The sequence below is a fragment of the Enhydra lutris genome, unplaced genomic scaffold (genome assembly GCF_002288905.1).
Source record: "Enhydra lutris kenyoni isolate GAN:26980312 unplaced genomic scaffold, ASM228890v2 scaffoldscaffold56, whole genome shotgun sequence".
NCBI classification, from domain to species: Eukaryota; Metazoa; Chordata; class Mammalia; order Carnivora; family Mustelidae; genus Enhydra; species Enhydra lutris.
In genome coordinates, this window is record NW_019154140.1 from 7,538,941 (window position 1) to 7,556,589 (window position 17,649).

General features: G+C 48.2%; 1 protein-coding gene across 1 annotated transcript; it reads right to left on the reverse strand.

Moving 5' to 3' along the window:
* Nucleotides 1-429: 429 nt before the first annotated feature.
* LOC111157938 (DEAD-box helicase 23) lies at nt 430-15,092 on the reverse strand. Its single transcript, XM_022519679.1, has 17 exons — nt 14,951-15,092; nt 11,128-11,336; nt 9,485-9,595; nt 8,458-8,551; nt 8,281-8,346; nt 7,590-7,728; nt 7,185-7,318; nt 6,945-7,057; nt 6,551-6,694; nt 6,229-6,454; nt 5,782-5,927; nt 4,425-4,602; nt 3,516-3,758; nt 2,945-3,096; nt 2,625-2,733; nt 1,699-1,873; nt 430-1,336 (listed from the first exon to the last, which is right to left on the reverse strand). The coding sequence occupies exons 2-17, from the start codon at nt 11,334-11,336 to the stop codon at nt 1,113-1,115; spliced, it is 2,463 nt and encodes an 820-aa protein (XP_022375387.1). The 5' UTR covers nt 14,951-15,092; the 3' UTR covers nt 430-1,112.
* Nucleotides 15,093-17,649: the final 2,557 nt, after the last annotated feature.

The window sequence follows — 17,649 nt, forward strand, 5'->3', positions numbered from 1 at the left end:
CCATTTCCACCCCTCCTGTGAGCAACGGGCTGGGCCACGAGGGAGCCATGAGCAAAGGTACTGTGAAGACTGGGTATCAGAGGCACTATGACAGGTGACAACTGTCCCTCACATGCCCAAGTTTCATAGCTGCTCCCCATGCCCACCCTTGCACAATGCTCCCCAGGGGGTGCCCAGGTGGTCAGAGCTACGTGTGAAGTGAGGCCAGAGCCGGCAGGGGAGCCGTGTTCTGATCCTGCTGTGTTTCTTCTGTCTCCCCTCAAGTGGCCTCCCGTCAATTCAGACTATGAGCTGAGGCCCTGGGCTCTTCTCCGGATGCAATTTTCTCTCATCTCCCAAGTCAACCCAGTGAGCCCAAGGCCATCCTGCCATCTTCTGTGGCAGCAGGGAGAACCCAGGAGACGGAGTGTGGCCAGAATGTGACATAGCCTTCGTCTTCATGTATTTATTCTCAGAACATACAAACTCATCTTCTCAGAGAATAAAAAACAGAAATTTCACTCCGTGACTTAAAGATGGGCACAGCCGGCTCACCCTGTCCCCACGTCTACTAAAAAAATTCCCTGGGAGAGGGGTGTCTAGAGCACCCAGCACCCCTTGGCACAGGGGCCGTGCACAGCTCCAAACAAGGCTCTCAACTGGTTTTATAATCCAAAAGGACAAACGGCTGCCAAAGTGACAGAGTCCAAGGTCCCTCACCCTCACCGTACCAGGCCCCCCTCGGTCAGCTCGGGCAGCGACCCAGATGCCCCTTCCGCAGTCAGGTCTGTGCCAAAGAGGTAAGGCCAGGCAGCCAGGCTTTCGTTCAGTTTGTGAGGCAACACCAACCGGCCGCCCCCATGGCAGCAAGAGCTGAAGGCCCAGTGCAATCCTGAAGGCCTCTGGAGGGGCAGAGCTGGGCCAGAACCCGGGGTACTTTGTTCTCCCCGCCCCTGCAGCAGGCTCCTCTCCCACTGCAGCCCCACACTCAGGCCTGCAGACCAGAGGTAGCGGCCAAGGAGTCTGATTGTTCCCTAAGGCCCCGTGAGAGTGAGGACCTGAAAAGAAAGATTCGAGGGTCCTGAGGAACAGGCTCCAGAACATGCCCTGAAACTGACGGGAAGCGTGCTGTGTCAGGCAAAGATAGTCTCTTCCCGGCGCTTCTTGGTGAGGATGGTGCCTGGCTTGTGCTGGGCGTCTGGGTGGTTGGCTAGCTCCGGGGGGCAGGAGGACACCGGGCTCTCCAAGATGGCTTGCTTCAGCTCATAGAACACAGCGGAGTCCTCTTTGGTGAGGAAGGTGATGGCCACACCACTCTTGCCAGCTCGTCCCGTTCGGCCAATGCGGTGGATATAATCTGGAGAGAGGGAGGAATGCCACTGAGGATACCAGGCCTCACTTCGACAGCCATCACCCACCCCAGCCCACCTCTGAGGGCAGTCGATACCGCTCGAGCCACCTGACCCTGCAGCAGCCACCGTGCTCTCCCCACCACGACTGATGGTGATCATCCTGCCACGCCCAGCCCAAGAGCAGCCCCCCATCATGCTTCCCCACAGCCCAGGACTCTGTCCCTCGTACAGAGACAACACACCCACGGGAGACAGGAGCAGAGCTCGTCTCTGGGACAAGCAATCCTAGACTCAGAGCTGTGAGGAATGAAAACCCAACAAGTAGCCGCCCTTTACCTGAATGGAAGCTGCCTTCCCCTGCACGTACCTTCAATGTTTTTGGCCATATCATAGTTGACAACCATAGACACATCTTGGATGTCGATACCACGACCTGCCACGTCTGTAGCCACCAAAATGTCCTTGGCCCCAGCCTTGAGGTTGGACAATGCAAACTCTCGCTGCTCCTGGCCTTTCCCACCATGTAGCGTGCACGCATTGTACTGTTGGGAGAATGATGAGGTGAGGAAGAGCAGCAGGGTCATGGAAAGACAAAGAAGTTACCGGGGTAAAGACTTCTTTGTAGACACCGAAGGAGGGCTGCAGAGCAGCACACGGTAGAAGGGGAAGGAAAAAGGAGAGAGGATGAGTGCAACTGGAAGCAAGAGGACAGGCAAGCTGGAGAAAGGGAAGGGAGAGAACAGGGTGTGGTGTGGCCGGGGCATACAAAGGTCAAAGGTAAAGCAGCTGGGAGGCACGACATGTGGAGCCAGAGAGAAGGGAAGTCATCAAAGAGAGAATGAGGCTGAGATGAGGGTGGCAAGCAGGGACCAAGACACCTAAGGAAGTCCAAGTGTTGAGTGGAGAGGACCCACCCTGCCCTTCGAACACCAAAAGCAGGACTGAAGGACACCGGTCACCCCCATCTCCCTCCTGATCACACCACTCCCTTTCCCAAACATGTATCAACACAAAGAACTCTGATCCAACATTCCACAGCCTCAGATCTGGCCAGGATGTGCGTCTCAGAACCTATCCCTGGCTCAGCCCCCTTGGAGGAAGACCCAAGGCAGCTCTGGCTGGCACTGCTGATCTGGACAGGGAATCACAGCAAGAGACCCAGTCCCTCATCCCCATCAAGCAGCCTCTTCCCTAAGGCCCTGACTTGTATATTAAAGAGGTTAATAATGGGATAGAACTGAAGGGGCCCTCTATTTTGAGAAAGCCCACTCGGTTCTCCCCTGCCAGACACACCCCCATCTTCTCCAGGGATTTCGCCAAAACATCACAGCCCTTCTTCTGGTTGACAAAAATGATAATGGGTGGATCAAAGCCCTGTTCCAAGATTGCCAGCAGCTTTTTCCTGGGGAAAAGAGGAAGAGGAGAAAAATGAGAAGCATACTTCCGTGAGACGTTCACTGTGGTCTACCAGGACCAACCCCATAACCTTTAAGCCCATGGCACCCCCAAAAAGAAAACAGCAGCTCTTTAACACAGAACATTCATCCTCCAACCCTCATACTGAAAAAAGCCCCTTCTTCATCATGTTCTTGCTGGTTCAGCTGCCCCCGTACCTCTTTTCTGACTCTGACATGAGGAAGACCTTCTGTTCCACACGTTCATGGGGCTTGCCCGCAGAGCCAATGTATACCACAGCCGGTCGCCGAAGATAGCTCCGGGCCAGACGCTCCACCGCCGGGGGCATGGTGGCCGTGAACATGACTGTCTACGAAAACAGGAAGCTCAGCCCTGGGCCTGGGCAGACACTGCCACGTCTCCCCCATTGCCACAGGCAGCGGAGCCTGGGCTAATGAACCTACAGCGAGCCATGGAGTAAGCTCTGACAAGTACCACCAGAAGAGATCGTGTCCTTTGCCTTCCCCCTTCTTCCCTCAGTACCTGTTCACCAAGCTCCTTTACATCCTACAATGGCAGGAAGGGCTGAGAGCATTTGCTGGCACCCCTGGTAGGGACCAGCAGGAGGCCTTGGAATCATTTTCTAGGGCACAGCCAATGGCTCCACTGCTAGGACTTCCAGAGGGCTGGCATGCTGGCAACTGTACTCTGGGCCCACCTGGGGCACGAAAGGCCTCAGAGCAGGTTTGGCACTGTGCCCTGATTTCCCGGCTAGGGAAGCAGCCTTACTTGGCGGTACTTGTGTTTTCCTGACTCGAAGTTGGCCAACATTTTCTCCGGGTCCTCAGCCTCATCTGTGTCTGGCTTCTGGTTGCTGACAGGCATGTGCTCCAGGATCTTCTGGACGTCTGGCTCAAAGCCCATGTCAATCATCCGGTCGGCCTCGTCCAGAACCACATAAGTACAGCGGCTCAGCACAAGGTAACGGTTCTCCAGCACATCAATCAGACGTCCTGGGGTAGCAATCACAATCTGGAGGGCACAGGGGAGACATATGCAGCCGCAGCATGCACCTCTTTCTTCTCCGTCCTGTGAACCATCCCCCGCTTGGGCAACAGACTTCCCATGCTAAGGAACTTGGACCCTGACCTCCAGTTAGGATTGGCAACAAAGGTTCCTAAGAACTGGCACAAACTCACTTGTTGCCACCTTGGATTTTTTTTTTTTTTTTTTTTTTTTTAAAGGAATGAATAGGGTCCCTGAGTAAGGTCCAGGAGTTAGACAGAAGAGGCAAAATCAGAAGGAACTTTCTTAGACAAAGAAGAACTAAAGGCAACTATGGAGAGGATTACATAAAGGGATTATGGCAAGAAGTCTGTGAAAGACTCAATTCCTGCATCAGAGTTCTTGTAAAAAACTCTCTTCCCCCACCCTGAGAAGACACGGTCTATGGCAGAGTAAGAGCACAGATATGAGCTTCAGATACGAACCTCAGCTCTTATCACTGCCAGCTGTGACTCTGGGCAAGTTACTGACCTAAGCCCCAGCTTCCCCTGCACAATGGAGGTACTCTACCTATCATACATACAAGCCAATCCTTTTCTTCAGTTTACTGTACATCCGTGGCAGAAACTAGACACACAGCCCCCAAACGAAGAGCCCTCCCACAGCGGGCTGGCTGCGGCTAGGTGAACAAACCTCACAGCCCATGCGCAGCCTGAAGCCCTGGTCTTCTCTGGAGATGCCACCAATGACGGCCACAGTGCGGATGCCCAGTGGCTTCCCAAACTTGATGGTCTCTTCCTCAATCTGCTGAGCCAACTCACGAGTGGGGGCCAGAATGATGGCGTAAGGGCCCTGGTCTGACTCTTCGATCCTGTGGTAAATGGGGCATCCCACAGTTCCGTGAGCTTTGGTTCTCATCCAACCACAAACAGGAGCAAGACAAAGTCACTCTTAAGGGTAGCTATGGAGATGGGGAGGGTAGTGGGAAAAGGATGCAAAGATCTCACTTAAAAATCAGAGACTCCAGGGCAACCCTCTTGGGTCCCCTCCCTCTTTGGGAGCTTTGATCTATCACTTTACTATCACTCAATAAACTTTGCTTTGCTGCCCACCAAAAAAAAAAAAAGAAAAAAATCAGAGACTCCAGGACAGTCAAGTTCTTCAGGGAGTGGTCCTGGCCAACCAAATCATATATTTCTTTGATACTGTGATCGAATCATTCCCTAATATCTGACCCAGACCAAAGAAGGTGGCTTCTGAATATAGACTTAAAACAAAGAAACCAAACAGGGGCACCAGACTGACTCAGTTGGAAGAGCATGTGACTACTGACTGCGGGGTCATGAGTTCGAGCCCCACACTAGGTGCAGAGATTACTTAAAAATAGGGGCACCTGGGTGGCTTGGTCAGTTAGGCATCCAACTCTTGATCTCAGCTCAGGTCTTGATCTCAGGGTTATGAGTTCATGCCCCATGTGAGTTCAAGCCCCGTGTTAAAATAAACAAACATTGGTTAAAAATGAATAAGGGACGCCTGGGTGGCTCAGTCATCAGGTGTCTGCCTTTGGCTCAGGTCGTGATTCTAGGGTCCTGGGATGGAGTCCCGCATCGGGCTCCCTGCTCAGCAGGGAATCTGCTTCTCCCTCTCCCACACCCCCTGCTTGTGTTCCCTCTCTCACTGTCAAATAAACAAATAAAATCTTTAAAAAATAAGTAAATAAAATAAAATAAAAACAAATACAGGGACACCTGGGTAGCTCTGTTGGTTAAGAAGTCTGCCTTTGGCTCAGGTCATGATCCCAGGGTCCTGGGATCAAGTCCCACATCGGGCTTTTTTCTCAACGGGGAGCCTGCTTCTCCCTCTGCCTGCCACTCCCCACTTGTACGCGCTCTCTCACACACAAATAAATAAAATCTTTTAAACAACAAATACATACATACATACATAAAACTTATTTAAAAAAAAGAAAGAAAGAAAACCAAACGCTCATTTGCCACTGTGACCTTTCCCACCCAGCCAAACCACCCCAACGGGTGCCTGCTGACCCCACCTGTCAATTTTGGGCAGAGTGGTGATCCAGACCAGCAACGGGATGAGAAAGGCTGCTGTCTTGCCACTGCCGGTCTCAGCTACACCAATGATGTCACGATTCTGCAGCCCAATGGGGATTGCCTGACGCTGGATAGGTGTTGGTTCCTGCAGGGACCCAGAGAGAGGGATGGGTACAGTTGGAACTCTGAGCCCTGGACTACTGCTGACAGAAGTGGGCCCGTGTGCCAGCACAGGAGGAGGATACCAGCACACAGGAGGAAACACAGTCACCAGAGGCCAATACTTCCACCATAAAGGGACAGACAGGGTTACTTGAGTGCTCCCTGGCACAGAAGGCACCAAACAGAGGAGCAAAGGAACAAAGCTCTCTGTTCCCAAATGAAGCCTATTTTCCCTGAAATGTAGGAACATGTCAGGTCTTCTGAGCCAATCTGCCCCTCCTTACCTTGTAGCCACACTTATCGATGACCTCCAAGATATGTGGGGGCAGAGAAGAGTCCTTCCAGGACCGGATGGGATTGGGGATCTTGCCACCTTTGGTGGTGATGCTATAGTCCTCTCTGAAGATCCGCCAGTCCCTGTCCGTCATCTCATCTAACTTCTTCTGGGACCAGTGCCGATCATCCCAGCGTTGCTTGGCTTCCTTCTTACGAAGCTTGCGGAGTCTGGCCCTGGAGTGGGACGTGAGGGGCAAGTGGGATCAGTACCCTGCAGCTCCTTTTTGCAGGCGCTGGGCTCTGGCCAACCACCCCAGCCCCGCCGCTCACTCCTCCTGCTCCTTTTCTTCCAGCGTCCGCCTCTTCTCCATGAGATCTCCATAGAAACGCGACTGCTCTCGCTTCTGCTGCTTCAGGTCGATGCCTGCGATGAAGCCGCGCCCCAGCAACTGCACCTGGTGCCGCTCCTTGTACCTGAGGTGGAGGCGGAGGGAGAAAAGCAGAAGCGGTGACAGCAGCAGGGAAGGGCGAACTACCAGTATGTCCTGATCTGTCCAACCTTCCCAGCCAGGGGCTTTCCTCACCCAGAGAGCTGGCTGCCTATACGCCGGCCAACATCCCCGGCCCCAAATCTTACTTCTCTATCCGTAGCCGCCAGTTCTCTCCAGGACCAGCTGAAAAGACTAGTTTACAAGACTTAGCACTCAAGCCCAGAGCCACTCACAGGGGGTTGTAGTCAATGGAAGTGTCCTCAGAGGCATCCCACTCAAAGACAAACTTGCGGTCATTGAGATGCCTCGTGCGGCGCCGCTTCTTGATGCCGCCCAGATAACGCTCCTGCCCAAGGACAAAAAGCGAAGCTCGAGACCCAGCCAGGCTCACATGTGGAGATCAGAAGGGCTTGAGAGCCGAGCCAAATTTCCGTGGTGGGTGGGGGAACCGAACATGGAACCAAGGCCTGCACCTTAATGGCATGCAGCTCCTTGCTCTTATCCTTCTCCTCCCGGATCTTCTGCCGCCCTTCCTCATCCTCATTTCCATTGGTCTCCCGCTCCATCCTCTCCCTGCGTTCCCGACGCTCCCGTTCCTGAGGGTCTTCTGCAGACCAAGGAAAGCAAAGCTGCAGAAGAGCTCGGTGCAAGAAAAGAGAGGGTGCAGAGAGGATGCGGACAGCTAATGAGAAGGGGCAGCTCTGGGACACAAGGGAAATGGAGACCTAACACAAAGTCTTCTCATCAACTCCCCCACCCCACCCTCTTCCAAACTCCAGACCAAACTGGTTTCCTGCCCTCCTGAGTGACTGAGTGACAACAACAATCCCATCCCAATTCTACCCTGCCTTGGGGCTGTACAGGGGAGGGAAACGAACCCAACATTTTCCTGCCCAAGTCTTGGAACTGTTTCCTTTTCTTCCGCTCTTCCTCGAGCATCCTCTGCCGCTCTTCCACCTCCTGCTGCCGTCGCTTTAGGGCTTCAGCCTCTCGTTCTGCTTTCGAGAGGAACTTGGGCTACAAAACAGATTGGAACTGTATATAAAGGACACAGAAGTGGGATATAATCACACCACTGATGAGGAGATGGCAGGGAGCCCGACAGTATTTGCTCAGGCATTACACCAGGTAAAGAAAACATGGATAGGTGGAGGACCCTGCTATGGCCTGAACTATGTCCCCCTCAAAATTTGTATGTCAAAGCCCTAACACCCAAGACCTCAGAGTATGACTGTATTTAGAGACAGAGCCTTTAAAGACTGTTTAAGGTAAAATGAGGCTCTTCTGGTGGACTCTAAACCAACTGACGGGTGTCCTTTTAAGAGAAAATTTAGACACACGGAGACAGTGGGGGCATGCCCACACAGAGGGAAGATCATGTGAGAACAGAGAAGACATCCACCTATAAGCTAAGGAGAGAGGTCGCAGAAGAAACAACCCTACAGACATCCATCTCAGCTTCTAGCCTCCAGAATGGAGAGAAAATTTATTTCTGTTGTTTCTGTCCCTCAGTCTGCAATGTTCTGTAAGCGCAGCCCTGCCAACTCACAGAGACTCCCACATTCTCACCTTAGCCTCAGCTTCTTCCTCAGCCTTTTTCTTGGCCAGAAGTTCCTCCAGGGATAACGGCTGTGCCTGAAGATAAAACACAGTACTTCAGTCAATAAAGGCTCTCTCCCTTTGGAGATTGGTAATGGAGAACTTGAACTGAAGAGGAAGAAGAGAGAAATCTTTCCTTTCCTTTACCTTAGGCTTCTTATCACCGTGTTCATCCTCTTCATCCTTCTTAGAGTCTCTATCTTTCCGAGATTTAAAATCTTTTCCTCGGCCAGGAGATAAGCTTTAAGGAAAAGGAACAGGAAAGGTCCATATCACTCTCTTAACCCTGCCCCCTCAATGAGGGTCAGGCTGAGCCCCGGAAAGGATGGAAGTTTTTCCATGATTCCACAAGACTGGCCCATGGCCATCCATCACACCCTGAAGCTTCCTTCACAGGCATGGTCACTGTCTGTTCTGAAACCTCATGATGGCCCTGTTTTGGCCCTATTCTATCTGATTCTCCTTTTCCTAAACTAATCTCTTCTCCCAAGTGGGTCTTCAGTACCAAGGGTAAAAACATCTCTTCCAAATAGCAGGTGCACATTGAAAAAAAAAATCCTACTTAACTTTATAATACAGAATGAATTTAGTCTACAAGGTCCCCCCAACCCATGTACCTTTCCCAGATACTGTTCTGTACCTGCTCTGTGTCCCCATTCTCCCTTCCTAGCAGTCCCCGTGATCCTTCCCCCACAAACTGGTACAAGCCCAATCTACAAGAGATCTTAACAACCCCCTTATTTGTTATGGAATTACATCCTTTGCCCTGAATTCTAACCTACACACTCAGAGCCTAATAAAAACTTTGCATACAAAGTTTCCAGGGCAAAGAGATCAAGATACTGGGGCATTAAGCTATCCCAACAGATACATGTTGTCTATCTTGGGTAGAAACCCAAATGGTCCAACTGAGCTAAGAGAATGTTTTACAGGCTGGTAACCCTCCCAAACTAATTTCTAACCTTTAAGAACAAGTTGACCCTAAATGACTGTGACCCAAGAAACTGGTTATAGCATCTAAGGATACACGCCTTCTAAAAAAGACAGCTCTGCAATCACTGCCAGTAGGAGCCACTAAGAACTATTTACTTTCCTATGACACCGAGCCAGCTTAGAGGCAGACGGTAAGAGATGGGACTATTTTCCTAAAGCCCACTCCCATTCTCTCAGGTACCTGGATCGCTTACGGTCCTTGTCCCGTCTGTGCCCATCCTTGTCCCGGTCTCGGTCCTTCTTATTCCGATCACGCTCTTTATCCCGTTCTCGTTCTTTATGCCTTCGCTCTCTAAAGACAACAAATTTAAGAAATCATGTAGTATTAGCAGAGTATCCAGCTTCACTGCAGCACTAAAGAGGTTCTCATGCTCTTTTCTCCACAAAGTAATATTTTACAAATTGGGGTATATGTGTCCAGGGGAAGCTATAAGGGAATTCTATGAAAGTCTTCTAGGGGCGCCTGGGTGGCTCAGTCATTAGGCATTTTCCTTTGGCTCAGGTCATAATCTCACGGTCCTGGGGCTGAGCCCTGCATCGGGCTCCCTGCTCAGCGGGAAGCCTGTTTCTCTCTCCCACTCCCCTTGCTTGTGTCCCCTCTCTCACTGTCTCTCTCTCTGTCAAATAAATAAAATCTTAAAAAAAAAAAAAAAAAAAAGAAAGAAAGAAAAGAAAAGAAAAGTTTTCTAGATCAGAGCTGTACTACTAAGCATTAATGGCAACAATGGGCCATGGCCTATGCAAAGAGAGGGAACATCCTTGATCATCTGGACCTTCATCTTACAAGTTCCCTCTTAATTTTTCCTTTTTTTAACCCACATTATTTTATTTGGGGATGTTTTTACTTGATACAGTACAGTCCTATTTACCAAAGTAATTTTTTTAAAAAGATTTTATTTATTTATTTGACAGACAAATCACAAGTAGGTAGAGAAGCAGGCAGAGAGAGAGAGGAGGAAGCAGGCTCCCCGCCGAGCAGAGAGCCAGATGTGGGGCTCGATCCCAAGACCCTGGGATCATGACCTGAGCCAAAGGCAGAGGCTTTAACCCACTGAGCCACCCAGGTACCCCCCAAAGTAATTTAAACCAATCTGAAGTGGGGATCAGCAAATTTTTTTTTTTTTTTGACAGACAGATTACAAGTAGGCAGAGAGGCAGGTAGAGAGAGAGGGTGGGGAAGCAGGCTCCCTGCTGAGCAGAGAGACCGATGCAGAGCTCCATCCCAGGACCCTGAGATCATGACCTGACCTGAAGGCAGAGGTTTAACCCACTGAGCCACCCAGGCACCCCAGCAAACTTTTTCTGTATGGGACCATACAATACATATTTTAGACTTTGTGGACCATAAAGTCTCTATCAAAACTATTCAATTTTGCTTAGCATGAAAACAGCTATATATAATATGTAAAGGAAAGAATGTGGCTATTTTCCAAAGAAGTTTATTTATAAATCCCTCTTAATTTTTAAGAGCTACTGGGTTGGGGCTCCTGGGTGGCTCAGTGGGTTAGAGCCTCTGCCTTTAGCTTGGGTCATGATCCTGGGGTCCTGGGATCAAGCCCCTATTGGGCTCTCTGCTCGGCAGGGAGCCTGCTTCCCTGCCCCTCTCTCTGCCTGCCTCTCTGCCTACTTGTGATCTGTCTGTCAAATAAATAAATAAAATCTTTAAAAAAAAAGAGCTACTGGGTTACTAGGTATAGAGAAATATATGAAAGACTGTAGAGAAATATATGAAAGTCCTAATACTGGAGGCATGAGAGCAACCAAGAATGAGGAAGTTTGAAATGTACTCTCCCTTCCCATATAAGACATACAAAGTTACTTTACCTTTCTGTAGACTTGGAGCGGGAACGCGAGCGAGAACGGCTGCCTCCCCGACGCCTATCCCTTGAACGATGCCGCTTCCTGTCTTTAGATGGGGAAGATTTCCTGTCCCGGTCTCTATCTCGCTCTCTGTCAGGAGTCCGAGATCGCTTCCTTTCCTCCTTGGAAGGTGATGCATCCCGGTCCTTTTTGTCAGCTAGCTCTCCTGCCATCTGTCATGGATAAGAGGAATACTTATTATGTATTAGGTATCACTCTAAACTGTTTATATATAATCTACTTAATCTCAAAATGACCCTATGAGATAGATATACTGGAATGCCTACTTTTTTAAAAAGGTTTTATTTATTATTTATTTGACAGAGAGAGACAGAGAGAGAGAGAACACAAGCAAGAGGAGTGGCAGGCAGAGGGAGAGGGAGAAGCAGGTTCCCCACTGAGTAAGGAGCCCAATGCAGGACTCGATCCCAGGACCCTGATATCATGACCTGAGCCCAAGGCAGACGCTTAACAGCTGAGCCACCCAAGAATCCTAAGAATGCCTACATAATAGATGAGGAAATGGAAGCTCAGGTAGATAAGTTCTCTTGAGTTCACAAAGAAAGCTCAAAAGAGGGGAAAAAAAAGTTTAACTTTAAGATTTGGGATTATAACGAGGACCTCAAAGAAAACCTAAATTTAAGTGGAGAAACAAACTCACTTTCAGCCAGATCAAAAGAAATGTACTTTTCATTATGTAATGGGAAAAACTTTGTGGAGGGCACACAGAACCTCTATGTACATTTTTTTTTTTTTTTGCAACTCACTGTGAATCTGTAATTATTTCAGAATAGAAAGAAAAAAAGATGGGGCGCCTGGGTGGCTCAGTGGGTTGGGCCGCTGCCTTCGGCTCGGGTCCTGGGTTCAAGCCCCGCGTCGGGCTTTCTGCTCAGCGGGGAGCCTGCTTCCTCCTCTCTCTCTGCCTGCCTCTCTGCCTACTTGTGATTTCTCTCTGTCAAATGGATAAATAAAATCTTTAAAAAAAAAAAAAAAAAAAAGAAAGAAAAAAAGAAAGGTACCAAAAAGTAAAGGTCACAGACGGCCTGACTGGCACTCCCTACTCAGATTCTCACAGCCTTGACCACTACCCTGTCCCATGAATTTGTTCTGTGCAGAATTTGTTCTTGCCCCTGCTGCCTGCAGGACACTGAACACCATGTTGCACCGTCAACTGTCCTTCAGACTACAAAATCTGCTTCAGCCAGGAGCTAAAATGACACTAAGTCTGAATCTACCTCTACCCCATCACCATCACCATCATCCCTAAGACTAAGAATACATTTCTCAGAAATTATTTTATGCCCAAATAGTTTAGTTGGAATAGCAGCTCCCCAGGCATTCGCTTCTGATCTCCTTTCCTCATATAATATCCTGCCATATATCTTTAAGAAAGGGTAATGTGTAAAGAAAAGATAAATGAACAAGTAGCACTTTCAAAAGGTGAAGACAACCCATTTTGCCTCACACCTGTCTAAGAAATGACTCAATGTTCTGTATTAGTACATCATGCAGTTATACTTATATCTCTTCTATTTAGAACCCTAAGAGAACAATCCAGAAGAAAGGTATCTTCTCTATAAAGCATCCTCGACATCACTCACTCTTTCAACAAATATTCACTGAACACCTGGTAGGTACCAGAAATTGTTCTACCTACTGGAGATATGGCAGTAAAAAGTCTCTGATCTCATAATACTTAAATTCCAATGAAGCAGATTACAAGCAGAGTAAGAGAATTTCAAATAGTAATGAGAACTAATAAACAGGATAAAACAGGGTGGATATGACAGAGAAGGGCAAGAATGAGGGCTCAAGAAAGAACTTTTTAGATGACATGTAAGCTGAGACTTGAATGATGGGAAAGAGACTGCAAAGATCAGGAAAAAGATCTTGTTGGGTAGAAGGGACAGCAAGTACTAAGACACTGGGGCAAGAACTAGCTCAGCATGTTTGCCAATTAAAAAAAGACTGGTGTGGCTGAGTGACAGTGACTGGGGGGATTAGGGGGTACTGAAGACTGATTCAAGCTGAGTTCAGGGAGATAGTCAGGAGTCAGATCATGGAAATGTGTTTTAGACCAGGGGAAAGGAAAGTGGATTTCAACCTTACAGCAACAGGAACCTTAAAGGTTGTTAACAGGAAGTGATGTGATCTAATTTTACATTTTTAAAGAATTTGGTGACTTGCAAGAAAATATAGAATAGGGAGGCAAGAGTAGAAAAAGGACCACTGAGAATGCCATTTATAGTCTAGGCAAGAGATGACAGTAGCTTCTTCTAAGAAAGTGGCAATGGAGATGGAAAGAAGTAGAGAGCTTCAGGATAAACTTGTTGGCCAAGCTCACAGGACTTAACTGATGAAGGGAGAAAGGGAAAGAGGAGATACAAAGATAACTCCAAATTTAAGGTTTGACCTTAAATGGTGCCATTAGTGACCAGAAATGACAGGAGAAGGAACAGACTTAGGAAGAAACCAAAAGTTTCATTTTGAAAATGCAATTCTAGAACTCAGGAGAACCTGGAGACAAAAATTTGAGTTATCAATGTATAGATGGCTTTTAAAGCCATGGGACACTAAATCATATTACCTAGGTAGGCAGTATAGTTAAGAATGAAACAGAAGAGAACCAGGATTAAACTCTGGAACACTGTAACATTTAGAGGTCAGGCAAAGGAGGAGCCGGAGAAAAAGACTGGGAAGAAGCAACAGCCAGTAAGAAAGGGGGGAAAAAGTAAGTATGACACCACAGATGCCAAAAGTGTGTTTCAAGGAGGGAGTGGCAACTTTTCCAAGTGGAAAAAGACTAGGAGATAGAGGAGTGACCATTGCAGTTGGAAAAATGGAGATGGCTGGTGACCTGGACAAGAGCTGTTTTGACAGCCTGGAGAAAAACAGAAGCCTGAGTGGAGTGGGTTTAGAAGAGAATGAGAAGTGAGAATAAGGAAACAGTAAATATGGACAACTTTTATTATAGGTTATACTTATCACAGGGGCCTGACAACCAGGCTTACCCTGATCATCGATTCCCAGCAACCTTCCTTGCAAACCTCCGGGTCTCTGAGTTCCTCAGTTCTTGTAGGGTAGGGGCAGATCCTCTTTCTCATCCAATTAAATATTTATCAAGCATCTACTATATGCAAGGCACCGTGCTAGATATTATGTTGAATTACAAAAGGGAATCAGGAAGATCCTGTCCAAAGGTAGGTTACAGAACAATAGAGGGTATGAGGCACTTACCAAGATGAAGGCTCAGATGAAGTATTATAGAAATTCAAAGAAGTTTCTTTTCATTTGCAAAAGAGGATTTGGAAAGATCTGTGGAGGAAGTGGCTCTTGAGCATTTAAGTATAGGTAGAATTTGAAGATGTGTAATTGAGGGTGCGGAAAAGTCATTCCCAGCAAAAGAATAAATAATACAGGAAGCGCAGAGGCGGGAAAGCATGACTGATTCTGGGAGAAAAGCCAAAGTCCCAGTTTGGCTGGAGCAAGGGCTACTCGAAACATGAAGGAATAAGCTCGAATAGAGGGTATCACAGGTGCTGTGTGCTCACGGGCAAAAGTCTGGCCCGTTAACTTCGTCCAGGGACCTGGCCTGTGTCCCCAGGAGCCAACACTCCGCCCTGGGGCCCGCGCCCCTTCGCTCCAGCTCGCCAGAGTTCTCCGGGCTCGTGCCTCTACCCTGAAGCGTTCTTCCCAGCCTCGTCCCGGAGGCAGGGGCCACCGCCGTGCCCCCACTCTCGCCCTCTCTGCAAGCTCATGGGGACCGCCTCCATCGCTCGGGACTCACCACTCTGAGTCTGAACCGCCCAACGCGGCCTCAACGTCTCCGAGCAGTCGCCATCTTTCCCGTTTCCTGGTCGCCGAGATGCATTCTCCGGCCGCGAGGCAAGCTGGGAAGGCGAGTTCCCGGTGCTGGGCAGCGTGGGCCAACATCGGGCGCCTGAGAACTACTAATACCACAATGCACCGCGTGAGGGCCGGCCCCGGGCCGAGGGGTCTCCTGGACAATGTGGTTCTCCAAACATCTGAATTTGCGGGAGTGAGAGTTACCTCTGGGTTTGCTTCCAGCCAAAGATTCTCTCGCCGCGCAGTCTTCCTTGGAATGTGCTGGTCTTCCCAGAAAGTCATGACCTGTGGCTTACGACGAAGGAATTTAAGGGCTTCCTGAGCTATCAATAGCGCTTAATCTTCAGTAACAACTACAGTAACAACAAATGGTGTACCGTGTGTGGAAGAGTGTTTTTACAAAAAAGCTCAGGAAGACAAAAAAAAAAAAAAAGGTGAGGTAGATTAGCCCCATTTTACGGGTAGACAAACTAAAGGTTAGGTTACAGGAGTAACCTAGTGTTTCACAATGAGGATGAGACAATTCATTGTGTGGGACTATCCCCGATTCAAGAGGAGGTTTTAGCAACGTTGGCCCGGCAGGAACAACCCGCAATTATTATGCCAACTCCAGATGAACCCATACATGGATTGCAGGGCCCTCCTAGAAGGACGGTATCACCTGGGCTGTGGCACCTGTTTTCTCGACTTTCCAAGTAGGATCCTGGCTTCCTTGTTTTCTTGCCCTTTGAAATCTACCCAGTTGTTGGACTACCTTCCTAGTTTTGCTTCTTTTTTCCTCCTAGTCCCCCCTCTTCAGTCATCCACGGAGCTTTCTCTATCCCAAATTGTAGTTTCTCTTTGGTCTTATGGTTCATAGTTCACCAGCCCCACTGCCCACAAAGAAGCCAAACCTTGCAACTTCTGGGATGGTTTAGATAGATACAGGGAAGTGTCTACTGTCCTCTCCCTTCCCATTTTCCCATCATCGGCATTTTGGTTTCAATACCATGGGGCTGTAGGTCTGGCTTTTCTCTCTAAATGTATGTTCAGTTCTCATCAAATAGAGCCTCAAATAATCCTAAATAATCCTAAACCCCTGAAACACCACACACAATGGCCCAAAGTAACCCTGGGAGAGGCAGGCTTCAGCTCTTAGAACTCTACTGCCATTGATTTGCCCACTTTTACCCCAGAGGAAGATCTGAGGGGAAAGGATATCTGAGATCTACTCGATGTAACTCATGCAGTGAACACTGGAGGGCTCTTCGCTCATAGAATGGAACTTGAACGATCAGACCGAAGGTGTAGACCTTAAGAGCGGCAGCTGTAGTATTTACCGAGAATCTTCCAAGTGCCCAACTCTATGCTGGATACTTTTATTATTTATCTTACTTATTTCTCATAACAGTATGATGCGGGTATTATCATCATTTTACTATTGAATTATGCCTTCAGCAGCAACATAGTTACAAGAATGAAGCCAGGATTCAACTCCAAGTTCATTTCGCTTTGGAATCCATGCTCTTCCCGTTTCCAGGCTACTACTACTCTTTACAGATAAGTAAACTGAGAAACTAGAAAGGTGGTGAGGTTTGTTCAAGTTCATAGTGGCAGAGTTCCCCTAGTGTTTGTGCACAGCTTTCTCATGACACAAGTAAGCATTGTGCTTCAAGGATACTCACATGCTTTGTCCTACCCTGGTAGTTCTTTTTTTTTTTTTTAAGATTCTATTTATTTATTTGACAGAGATCTCAAGTAGGCAGAGAGGCAGGCAGAGAGAGAGGGGGAAGCAGGCTCCCCACTGAGCAGAGAGCCCGATGTGGGGCTCGATCCCAGAACTCTGAGATCATGACCTGAGCTGAAGACAGTGGCTTTAACCCACTGAGCCACCCAGGTAGTTCTTTCATACACGCGTCTTTGGAGATGGGAGTTTGGAGTTTGGCCCATAAGTAGAATCTCCTGTTTAGGTACAACACGGCTAACAATACGGAGCCCATGGGAGTATAGTTAACATTGAGACCCAGTTGGAATCCTGACTCCACTACTTACTAGGAGTACGAGCTTGTGCAAGTTATACAGCATCTCTGACTTTTCTCTTTCTTTCCTCTTTTATAAAATAGGAGTATTTCTTGCCTCACAGACTAGTATAACAGTTAAAAAAAAAAAAAGTGCATATTCTGGAGTCCAGCTGCTGGATTTGTATCTGGGTTCGATCACTTTCTAACCGTGTGACCTTGGACATATTAACTAACTTCTCTGAACTTCAGTTTCCTTATCCATAAAAGGAGGTAAATAGTACACCGTAGGGTTAGCACAGAATTAAGTAACATAGAAAGAACTCATAAGTGCCCTTGACCCATAATAAACATTTAAGAAATGTTAGCTATTATCATTTATAAAGTTAAGTGTGATAATCCAGATAAAGCTCTCAGCAGTGCTGAGCACGTGGTAGGAGCTCAATACATAGTAACTTTTTATTTCCAGCGCACTGTGAAACTTGGAAAAAAGAGCTGTAAGCAACTGAAAGGATGTTAAGGCTCCTGAGCGGCCATCAACAGGCAATGGAACCGGGAGGTCAAGAAAGCAAAAGACGTTACCACTCCTTCAACTCGTAGGAAACGGGAACCCTAGGAACTATCCCTGAACCACGGCTTCAGT